Raw genomic sequence first — 12512 nt, 5'->3', positions numbered from 1 at the left:
AACTGAACAGAGAGATTAAAAATGGCAACTGAGATTAAAAAATGAACAACTTGACTTAAACCCTAGAAGGGTTTACAGCTAGTGTGATAACAGAGTCTTCAAGGCTCTGATAGAAGTACCATGATCGCAGGTATAATAAGCCACAGCATAAGGTTGGTTGTGGAAACTGGGGCTATCATAGAGACAGCCCACATGGCAGCGATTGTGAGACCAGGAGAGGGGGGGTCCTTCATAGATATATATGATTTACACAATCCTGAGAGAGTCAGGAATGCCTACATTCCAAAGAAAATAAATGGACAACCTTAAAGAACTTTAATTAATTCACAGAGGACTGAGGACTGTTTCACACTGTATACAGCTGCAGACCAGGGTTTGCCAACAAAAGTTCACTCAGTCCTGGCTCTGTGACATGCATTGTTGTATGATACACGCATCTGTAAACATCTGATTATTTTATTCACACTTTTTTTGTGAAGAGCCGTCAAGCAATGCTAACATTTTCTGGGTTGTGCTTGTTGCCCTTGTGAAAGGCAAATATTTCTTTCTCTTTTCATAATCTGACTAGCTGTTATTTTCGTACTTACCTTGCTGAGCTTTGGAAGCTTGACATGAACCCCTGCACGTAATCCTGTTCCCAGATTAGAAGGACAGGTCAAGATGTAACCAAGGCGTTCATTCCACATAAACTCCCAGCCTCGTTCTTTAATTAACCTTTCAACCTGTAGAGGATATAAAATATAATGAACCAATGCCCATGAATACACCATATGTATTCCTAGTCAAATATCTCCTAGCTGGTAACCATAATAACCAAGTCAGAATAATGTTCACCATTTTGTTATAATGGATTCTCAGTTAGCTTCAACACCCTAAGGGCAACAAACATTATCATTCCTTAGTTTTCATTCATTTTCAAATGCATTTATATATACATGAGACATTTCCTAAATAATTCGAAACATGTTGTTTGTGGATGGCCTGATTTTGTCATTTTCATGATTGGCACAAGTCACTCACTTTACTGTTACACACAGTTATGATGTAAAAGAAACACGTATTCCAAACAGTAATGCTGCCAAAGGCTTTCATGGCTGGATTCAATTGGTTGTTGTGGGTTTTCCGAGCTGTGTGGCCGTGATCTACCATACAGCCCGGAAAACCCACGGCAACCAATAATGCTGCCCTTTCCAGTTCCAGTTCTAGCAAACTACAGCTAGTAACATACAGTCTTCTTCAGCCTTTGTCCATTCAAAACTTTATTTTTCCTACTATCTTTTTGGCTGCACTCTTCAGCTGGAGGGGTTTCAACCTTCTCTGATTTCTCATTTTCAGCTTTGCAAGGGGGTGGGGGGGGGGTGGGGGCACCAGCAGGATGTTTGTGAAGATGGGGATCCAGAATTCCGACTTCGTAAAGGAGTGGCAGCAGGGTGCCTGTAAAGTTGGGGATACACACTCCCTGTTTACAAAGCTGGATCCTGTCTTTGCAAAGGGGGAGTCAGCAGGGTGCCTGTGAAGGTGGGAAGAATTCTCCTAATCTTCACAGGAACCCCCAGACAATGACAATGACAATGACATAGTGTCCGGAAGAGGGGCATCCTCCTCCTGCTATGATCACTGCCACTGCCCTGGCACCTTCCAAGTTTGCTGACCTCACTGCCTCAGTGGCTTCAGCCTGTATCAGTGACCATTTGTAGAAGCAGGTGAGCGACTGCCTTGGTGGCTCAGCCAGGGGGACTTGGAAAGAGTGAATAACTGGCTTATCCCCCTGTTTTGTTTATGTTGTTTTTTACCTTTCCATGTAAGACCCACCCCAAGCTGTATGTGCGTGGCAACTGAGTGGAAGTGAGTTATGTGAGTCGATTGGCTGGAGGAAAGTCATCGCCACACACACAAGCTCCCCTAACTTTGAAAACAGGCTCTTCCAGCTCAGCTGCAGCTTGACAGAGTTTGTCTTGTGTTCCCAGGCAGGAGATTCTTCAAAGTTCACCACATGGACCTAGACCGTTTCCCCACTTACCTGCTGCTGCGCGCTACTTTCCCCAAGTAGTGTGGGGTCCCCCGGCACTCCCCATTACAGGGGCAGCAACAACGCAGCCGCCCCGACGCTGCCGCTGTCGCACCCCCTCAGCGCGCGATATTCCAGGCGCCAGGGGTGTAACAAGGCAAACTGCAGCCCTGGGCAAAACCTGAGTTGGATGCCCCCCCATGGGCGGCCACCCCACCACAACCAAAACATTTTTTTGCACCAGGACATTGGTGCCTGCAGGGGGTACATTTTTAGACATATCGGCACCAAAACTTCAGCGTATCATCAGGAGACTGTTCTTATGCTACCCACAAGTTTGGTGCAGTTTAGTTCAGGGTGGACAAAGCTATGGACCCTCAAAAGAGTAGTCCCCATCTCCTTAGCTCCCATTTGAAAGAATGGCAGATGGGGGCTAAGGCAGGTGTGCTAAGGCAGGTGTACTAAGATGTGCTAAAGCTTGTGTACTAAGGTGTACTAAGGTGTGCTAAGGCAGAGGTGTACTAAGAGCCCTTGGGGATGGGGCGGTATAAAAATCTAAAGAATAAATAAATAAATAAATAAATAAATAAATAAATAAATAAGGCAGCTGTACTAAGTACTTAGTACTAAGGTGTACTAATGTGTACTAAGGTGTACTAAGGCAGCTGTACTAAGGTGTGCTAAGGCAGGTGTACTAAGGTGTACTAAGGTGTGCTAAGGCAAGTGTACTAAGGTGTGCTAAGGTGTGCTAAGGCAGGTGTACTAAGGTATGCTAAGGCAGGTGTACTAAGGTGTACTAAAGTGTGCTAATACAGGTGTACTAAGGCAGGTGTACTAAGGTGTATTAAGGTGTGCTAAGGAAGGTATACTAAGGTGTATTAAGGTGTACTAAGGCAGGTGTATTATGGTGTATTAAGGTGTACTAAAGCAGGTGTATAAGGTATATTAAGGTGTATTAAGGCAGGTATACTAAGGTGTGCTAAGGTGTATTAAGGTGCACTAAGGAGGGTGTATTAAGCTGTGTTAAGGTGTACTAAGGAAGGTGTATTAAGGTATACTAAGGTATACTAAGGCAGGTGTATTAAGATGTATTAAGGTGTACTAAGGCAGATGTATTAAGCTGTATTAAGGTGTACTTAGGCAGGTGTATTAAGGTGTGCTAAGGTGTATTAAGGTGTACTAAGGCAGGTGTATTAAGGTGTATTAAGGTGTATTAAGGCACGTGTATTAAGGTGTATTAAGGTGTACTAAGGCAGGTGTATTAAGGTGTATTAAGGTGTACTAAGGCAGGTGTATTAAGGTGTATTAAAGTGTATTAAGGCAGGTGAATTAAGGTGTATTAAGGTGTACTAAGGCAGGTGTATTAAGGTGTAGTAAGGTGTACTAACGCAGGTATATTAAGGTGTACTAAGGCAGGTGAATTAAGGTATATTAAGGTGTACTAAGGCAGGTGTATTAAGGCAGGTGTATTAAGGCAGGTGTATTAAGGTGTGCTAAGGTGTACTAAGGCAGGTGTTTTAAGGTGTATTAAGGTGTATTAAGGCATGTGTATTAAGGTGTATTAAGGTATATTAAGGTGTACTAAGGCAGGTGTATTAAGGTGTATTAAGGTGTACTAAGGCAGGTGTATTAAGGTGTATTAAGGTGTACTAAGGCAGGTGTATTAAGCTGTACTGAGGCAAATGTGTTAAGGTGTGTTAAGGTGTACTAAGGCAGGTGTATTAAGGTGTGCTAAGGTGTATTAAGGCATGTGCATCAAGGTGTATGAAGGTATATTAAGGTGTACTAAGGCAGGTGTATTAAGGTGTACTAAGGCAGGTGTATTAAGGTGTATTAAGGTGGACTAAGGCACGTGTATTAAGGTGTATTAAGGTGGACTAAGGCAGATATATTAAGGTGTATTAAGGCAGGTGTATTAAGGTGTGCTAAAGTGTATTAAGGTGTACTAAGGCAGGTGTATTAAGGTGTAGTTTGGTGCAGTTTGGTTCAGGGGGGCCAAAGGTATGGACCATCAAAGGGGGTACCCCATCCCACATTCTTTGCTAAGGAGATGGGGGCTACCCTTTTGAGGGTCCATAACTTTGGACCCCCTGAACCAAACTGCACCAAACCTTGGGGGTGCCATCATGACAGTCTCCAGATGGTACCCTGAAAATGTGGTGCTGATACGTCCAAAAATGCCCTTCCTGCAAGAACATCCCGAAATTTGCCCAAGAATCTTTGTTCTGCATTGAGTTTTCTGCATTGCTGTCAATGGGGGTTGCAGGCTGGGGGGGGGGACATTTCTGAAGGTAAAGTCTCAAAACTTTCAGGGTCTCATCAGAAGACTGCCCTAGTGATACCCCCCAGGTTTGGTGGAGTTTGGTTCAGGGGGGCCAAAGTTATGGACCCTCAACACTGCAGCCCCCATCTCCTATTAGCTCCCATTGGAAACAATGGGGGATGGGGCACCCCCTTTGGGAGTCCATAACTTTGGACTCCCTGAACCAAACCTCATCAAACTGGGGGGGTAGCATAAGGACAGTCTCCTGATGATAAGCTGAAATTTTGGTGCCGCTAGCCTTAAAACCGCCCCCCCTGCAGGCCAAAAATGGAAAACCACTAAAATACCCAAAAACGAAACCAGCATTTTGATGCCCCCCACAAGGTGATGCCCTGGGCAGCTGCCCACCTTGCCCAATGGGCATTACGCCAGTGCCTGCCGCCTTTTTAAATGGCACCTTCTGCGCGGGGTCGTGGGGAAGCCCGGGCAGGTGTCAGAAATGACGCGCACTGGGAGTAGTACGCAGCAACCACTCACCCAGGTAAGTGGGGAAACGACCCTAGTTCTAGTAAGGAAAAGCACACTGTGGGAGAGATGGGGAGTATGGCTTCCTCCTGCACTTTCATCCCTTTTCAAAGCTTGCTGCCACCAGACAGATGCACACCGTGTGTGAGGGTGGGGGTGGGGGAGAGGATTATGGCTTCCTAGCAAGGGCTGCTGGGAAGTGTAGTCTTCCTCTGGAAGGAAATGGACTCTGTGCCTTCCTGGATGGCCAAGGACTACACTTCTCAGTAGCCTTCACTTTTTCTGTTTCGTTGTTGGGAACACGCTGCTCAATTATACAGTAAGATAGTTCTGTGCTGCCTTTTCAGAGTCCTGTTCAAGGTGACTTTCAATTAAAAACTGCAATATTACTCAAGTTTTCTGGTGGTTGGATAAAGAGCTTGTAGCTAACTATAGGTCTGTTGTCAGTTTGTCTTTCTTAGGGGCACTAATAATACAGGTGGCAGCAGAGCAGCTTCAGGGTTTCCAAGGTGACTTATCTGCCCTTATTCTTTTTCAGTCTAATTTCAAGCCTGGTTTTAGCAACAGAGCTTGCCTTGGTGGCTCTGGTTTGAAAAATTTCAATTTACAGATAGATAAAAAGAATGCTCCATTTTTAGTGACAGTGGACTCTTCAGCTGTCTTTAAAACAGTGACCCATGCAATTTTTCTGCAACACTTGTAGCAGAGTTCCGTTGAACAGTTCCATGTTACATTACCTCCTAAAATCCATGAGGATGAGCATTTTCCTGACCAATGCTAGTGCGCTGTTTCACAGCATGGAACATACACGGTGGAACGATATGCTAACATTCAAAAGGAAAGTGTTAATCCTCATGGTTTTTAGAAAGTGGTGTAAAACAGAACTGCTTAAGAGGATGTTCAAAGGCCTCTATTGTAGTTAATTGAATTGGCTGATGATTCATTTTGATCTATGATTAATGGCTATTTTTTGTTTTTGTGATGCCTTAGGTCCTTGAAGAACCTTTAAAAATAGATAAATATTCACAGGCTAAAGTAATAAAACATAATTAAATTTTCTAGTTGTCCAAGTTTACAGTGTTCAAGGCTGATGGTAGAAATTTGCCAATCCAAGGCCTCACTGATGACCAAAAAAATCTGGGAATCTATAATGCTACAACAACATGTAGACTTCTGCTGTATTTTCATCAGCTCATATTGTGAGCGTCCAGGTGCCAAACTACATAGCAGCTGTAAGAAATATAAATTTCAAAGTCTCTAAGAGTCTGATTTAGCTAGAGACCACTCCAGAGAGGGGCTCCTGAATTCCTCTCAGCACTGTTTGCCCTTTCTGAATTTTGCCACAGCACGTATGCCTCAAAAGACTGGCAAATACCTTCTCCCAAAGACTGTTTGAGCTCAGGAAAATAGTACAGCAGGGAAAGTAAGAGCCCTTTCTCCCCCCAAGCAAAATCACACAAACCTCAGTCTTAAATGGACATTCCCTGCAGCTGCTGTGTAGCTGGAGGGAAAGTAAGTTGGAATTCAGTCTCAACCCATTAAAATGCCTTCTGCAATCTGGCTCTAAATTAGGCCTGCTGGAAAGCATTTAAAGAATGAAGTGGCAATATCCTGAGGTGGACAGTGCCTACCAGACTGCAGTTCAAAGAATGCCATTTTTGAATGTTCATTTACATTTTTTAAAATCTCCATGTAAATTTTAAAAAATCTAGCTTATCACGAATAATGATTCTAGGCCAGTCTTCTCACAACTACGCAAAATTTTTACTTGTAAGAGTAAACTTAAAAATGGCATTTCTCACCTACATTATAACTGGTACAATACATTCTCCATATCATCCACACAATGCAACATTTCTAGACTAGGCTTTACTATTAGCAGAATGGGTATAACAGCTTGATGGAAAATTGCTGAGAATAGCATCAGCTCAAAGTAATTAGTATTGCAACATCTAAAACTCAGATATGACACAAAGTGATCACCTCCTTTAATCCGCGACAAAATCTTTCAAAGACCCGTTTCATATTTCCACCTTTTTCCATGGAAATCACCCTGGTGTGGTCCTCTTCATTAATCCAGATGAGAAATGTTTTGTCATTGTTGTGCCTGGTTGGGAAAGGGGAGAAAAGGGGATTTTTCCCATACCGGGTTTCACAAATAATCCTAGAGGTTCCTAATGGTTTAATTTCACCTTGACCCTTTCCTATCTATCACTAGAGTGTGTAGGAACAAGAGTTGTATGTTGTTTTACCAAGGCAAGGTTAAGAATAAGAGCTAGCAAGGATTTCTACCACTTCATTCTGCCACCAGTAACGACAACAACGTAATTCTTCTGGTTTCTAGGGTTACACAGAGAATATCACTCAGTTCTGATCAGAACAGTGCTGAAGAGCTGCTTCAGTACTCGCAAGGACGTTTTGTTCTGGGAAATGAACACAGCATGAGGCATGTGCTGCTATGGGAACTGAAAAGTGGGGAAGTGGTGCACTCCCTTTTTAATCATCAGGTGGGAGAAGCTGCCCCATAATTTTAGAACATTATGAAATCCAAATTGTGATGGACAGGAGGCTGTCCTGCCCCTGGAGGGAAAATTGGCTACTCAGACAAGCCTACAGGAGTGCTTCTCCAGCATCCAATCACCTTTGAGAACGGGGATGAGATGTTGGAGGAAACACAGCGGGAGTTGAGTTTTGCCTGTGGGAGAAAGTAGTAACAGCTCAGGTTTGGCTGAGGAAAAAAGAGCAGACAGAGTGAAGAGTAGTGTGGCAAAGCTGTTTAGCTTTATCTCTGGGAGAGAAGACAGTGCTTGATTGTTAGGACTGTCTCTGGTGATAAGCAGACCTTGTATAATTTGGCCTGACTCTGGGGAAAGAGCTGGCGGGTGTGGGTGGAATCGTGTGTGAGAGAGGATCCAACCTAGCAGCTAGTCAATAAAAGTCTGTCCCTGAAAGCATTGTAGAACAGCATGACTATTCTCTGAAGCGTCAGCTAGGTTTCTGCTTTGGAGACTTGTGTTGGTGGTTTGTTCCTTTAAAACCATCCTGTAAATAAATAAAAGCTTCTTAGTTGTATTCACCCAGCCTCAATGGGTGAATTCACCCAGCCTCAATGATCTCAATAATCTCCTTGTGTACCAGAAAACTTACCTCACAGCAGCAAACCCAAATCCTAAACACTCGCTACCTATAGAACACTGGAAACTGAGGGGAAAGTTTATAGTTCAAAATGAACCTACATCTCAAAAATCTTAGGAGCTGGGTATGTCTCCTCGGTAGGAAACAAAGGCTGGTCTTACAAATCTTTTGTCTAATTCTTCTTAAACATAGTCTATGTTCTTTTCTCCAGTTCTTTATACAGAATTGACATGGAAACAAATTACAGGTTTGGTAAAATACCCCAAATAAATAAATGGATCACTCCAACAGTGCACAACACAGTGTGAGTAGCATGTTTTATGAAGCAAGTTTACATTTCTATATTTCAGGGTGAGTGAAAAGGCTGCATAAATTATACAATCTAGTCTCTATTGCTGTGATGCTGGATGACTTAATGAGACATTGAAAGTGATGGTGATGTCTGTCAGTGGCATAATAGAGCAGTGCAACTTTTAGGGCCAGAGATCCCCAGTGTAGCAATTATCTTTATTTGCACTTACTTCCTTCATTCCCAAAGTCTCTGTTCCCAAAACCAAAAAGACAGTCTTGGCTTTCTTCCATCTCACTTGAGCAGGAGGTGCTTCAGAAGAACACTGTCAGCATTACCTTGGAATCTGCAACTCCCCCACCCCCCCACATCAGATACCTGGTTTGGAACTTCCAAACATTCTATGACTGCCCTCCAATGGCAGATATTTTGTGATTGGACCTATTTTCCATTGTAGCCATTTTATAGGGGTGCCCACTATCTTGTCTCAAAATTCCCAAAGGATCAACAGGATTAGGGACCTCTGCTTTAGGACATCTCAGGACATCAGTAGCCGTTCTATTCTGAGTCACTCATATGGTCTAATAAATAGTAATTCTGCGGGCAAAACTGTTCTCCTGGAAACTTATGTTGTACAATGAAACCATTCTCTTGTACACACCATATTTTCAATTTAAGGAACCAACACTAAATTGGAAGATGATTATTATTATTATTACAATTATTATTGCATTACAAAGCTTTCACATGCAAAACTACCTGCAAACATGGTGCAAAATACATGCCAACACATTCCTATTTATACTGCTGTCAGCACAGAATCTGCATGGATTATCTATTTCCAGCCACAAACTACATGGGATGATGGAAGACCAGTTCAAACAGAAAACAGTAATTGACTCTAAAAGAACCATTCAAGTAGCAAAGGGATTTAAAAGGCAAAAAACATAGACAAAGAAAACTTTATCTAAATAAATTATATGTGAATGCATCACTTCTTCATAAACCAATATATTCATTCATTATTTTTAATATATTAGATACCAATATGCATTCATAAAAACAAGCATTTAGCACCACATCTTCTAACTTGTGTATGGTTTCCAAATTTGAATATTTTATTTAAATTTTAAAATTAAAAATATCTAAAGGAAGTCATGTTGAAAAAGCCTCAATACACATGCTAATTATCTTTTCGTTGCTGTTGTTACATTAACTTATTTTTGTTTCCTATGAAGCTTTTCTTTAACATGTATCATTGTTGTTATTATTAGTATGTATTCTCAAAACATGCTGTCAGATTTAAGAATAGCAAGTGGTGTGTTAGGACAAGAGAGGAAGGAATTTATTAAATGAGTAGATCAAAAACGAAGTGTACACAGTTCACATTCCGTACCAGATTCCTCTGGCATCTGGCCAATCACGGGCCATCCCAGCACATGTAAGCAAAGGGGATACTGGTTTATCAAACAGGAAATGGTCCTTCAGACCAGCATATGAAAGGCAGAGGAAAAGAAAGAAACAGGTGAATTTTGTAGTACACATTCATCATTGTACTCAGGCAATACAAATGGGTGCATATAGATCAAATTGGATTATTCACATTAAGAAGCTCCTTCCCAGATGGCTTGGTAGAGTTTTCATAAAATAAAAGAATTTCTAAAGCAAGTTGTAATTACATTGAGAAGTGGAGGAGATACTTTACAAAAAATCAGAATAAAAATACATGAGTTCTGATAATAATCTACATAAAGGCAGTTTTTAGAGAAAGTTTAAATATCACGAGTCTGAAAATAAGATTTTTGTTTGTTTGTTTGTTTGTTTGTTTGTGGGATGGCACCAGTGAATTAGCAGTCCGCCATCCTTCCATTGTAAAAAATTCCTAGACATGGTTCAGACTGCTGTGCATGAACTGTTTGCAACAGTTCTCACTATGTATCTATTTATCTTTAAAGCACAAGCCACGGCACACAAAAAAACCTTATGTGATTCTCCATGTATGAAATTTCAGCAATTACCATTTTAGCAATTACCATTTCAACCAATCACCATTTCCACAATTACTATTAATTTTTTAACCTCCCAGGTCAAGTCAGATGGCAACCATGTCAGATAACTGGCAAGAGCCTGCCTTGACTGCAATCATGAAACTGAATAAGGGACATTTCTTAATGCCTCATATCTTGTGTTGTTTTTGCACAAAAGTAAACCTGGAAGGCAGGATAAAAAATTTGAACATACATTTTGTTTTCAGTCAATGTCATAATGTTGTAGTTTGATGCCCAGGGGAAGCTTATGGTCTCCAGTCGCATGGAATAATACAGTGGGGCTGGGCAGATCACAGGTATAAGAAAGACTTTTCAGTCAATAAGCAAGCAGACTGCAAAATGTGATAAAACAATTCAGTCTAATAGGAAGGATTCTTAATAAAACAAAATAATGCAGTGAGATTAAGGCTGAAGAATTGGAAAAAAAACAAAAACAAAGAAAAAACTGTCTAATGGAACAAAACAATAAATGCAAGTAAAATTTATCCCTTCTATGAAACAATTCAAACTACTATTTAAATGCTCAGACTGGAAATTGTACTTACATCAATAAGCTGTTGTTGTTCTTTCTCTGACATTGTAGTCAGGCTGTAATACTTTCCAGCAAGATCTCCTTTCAGTCCAGCCAAAGCTGTGACTGCAACATTTTCTACCTCTCTCCTTTCTGCTCTAGAACAGGCAGGAGGTAAGGCCAGTCCCCGTATACTGCGACCGGTACGTACACGGGATGATAAGACATAGTGTTCATCAAACTGTCCTTGTGTGATCTGCCAAAAATAGTTTGAAAATGAGTTTGCCTCATGCAAAAAAACTATTGCAAAAGCTGGATGTCATTAATATCTTCTTTGAGCATGTCCATAGAATGTATTACTTTGAGAACCCTTGAGTATCCAGAGACACAGGGTTGTTTTATTAGTGTATTTATTATTGTTGTTGTAGACAAGAACCAAAGAACCTTCATTTTAAGTGGTTCTACCTGGAGACGAATTTGCCATTGGCAGCTTAAATACTTAAAGCAAGAAAGCACAGAAATAGCTGTGAAAGTGGGAGGGGGCCTGCAATGCAAGAGAGAAGATATAGTGTGATATTGTAGCCTATGGCCTGGTATTTCAGAAAAACAGTGCTATGCTTCTTTCTCTAAAGTTTCAAGTCTGTGATTATGGAAATGTAGCTGAGTAAACCACAACCTAGATAAGGAGAAAGTTTAGAAAGTAAGCTGGGAAAGTCTTAATATCGGATGGAGAGGGCGCTCTAGAATAATGTTCTGCACAAGTACCAATATTACTCACTGCTTTGTATAAAAGGTCTGGCCCCCAGAGACTGGGGGAAGCCCTGCTCTTTCACTGGAGCTCCCTTTATTTGAATAAAGACTTTTTAACCTTCTTCCTGACTGGTGTCCTTTGTTGGCTTTAAGCTCACCAGGAAACAATCCAGCTGGGCTAACATTGTTATTGTTCTCACATAAAACAATTAAACTATGATGACATGCACATTATTTTGAATTGTGGATAGGTTGGAATTTCACAAGAATCTCAGCTGAGAATGAAGTGTATAATTTCTCTTAAGTGGATAAACTTAAATTACAGGTATCAGTACTGTAAAAGAATACAAATTATATGATAGCCTATTTGCAGGTAAGTAAACTTTTATCATGTAGGTGAGGTTAGATTTACACATTTGGCACAGATGCAAATGGAAAAAATTCAGAATTTGTTGTTGTCCCCCAAAAAACCCACAGGCAAAATAATTAATGGGCGAATCTCCACTGGGAAAATAAACTGAAGCCACAACCAGCACAAAACAAAACAAAAACCCCTTTGTGCAATCCGTGCCCAGCCCACTGCATTCTGATTGGTGAGTGCCTCCTAGAGTGGAAAAAATAAATGGTATTGTTTTTCTGCTGCCTCCCCACCAATGCAGCCTCGGCCAGTGTTTTTCAAAAAAGTGTACCTTCCTTCCGGTTTTTGAAAAATGTGGGATGAGGGGGAGAGCGCGCGCCAGGGCTGGGAAGGAGCCGAATTGGGCACTGAAGTCGTGGGGACTCCTTGCCCAAACCGGGACTTTTACCGTATCACGTGATTTTTTTGACTGTGGGGATTCCCTCCATGTCTACTGAAGGACATTAACTGCTGCAGAAGCAAACCCTCACTTGGGGTTGAACATCAATCAAAATACTTATACTATTAACATCTTTAAAAGAAAATTCAGAAAGGATTTCTGACCTTACTGAGAAACACTGGGAAA

General features: G+C 41.4%; 1 protein-coding gene across 1 annotated transcript in view; it reads right to left on the bottom strand.

Moving 5' to 3' along the window:
• Positions 1-12512, bottom strand: part of CKMT2 (creatine kinase, mitochondrial 2) — a 38645-nt gene that overhangs the window by 5702 nt on the left and 20431 nt on the right. Inside the window, exons 5-8 of the mRNA XM_048504218.1 lie at positions 10814-11035; positions 9617-9702; positions 6780-6903; positions 588-722 (exon numbers count right to left, since the gene is read on the bottom strand). Coding sequence (XP_048360175.1) covers positions 588-722; positions 6780-6903; positions 9617-9702; positions 10814-11035 — 567 coding nt within the window. The remainder of the gene's footprint in view (positions 1-587; positions 723-6779; positions 6904-9616; positions 9703-10813; positions 11036-12512) is intronic.

This window comes from Sphaerodactylus townsendi, linkage group LG07 (assembly GCF_021028975.2).
Source record: "Sphaerodactylus townsendi isolate TG3544 linkage group LG07, MPM_Stown_v2.3, whole genome shotgun sequence".
In the NCBI taxonomy this organism is placed as follows: Eukaryota; Metazoa; Chordata; class Lepidosauria; order Squamata; family Sphaerodactylidae; genus Sphaerodactylus; species Sphaerodactylus townsendi.
The sequence above is the reverse complement of the archived record's forward strand: the minus strand, read 5'-3'. Positions and strand labels throughout refer to the sequence as shown.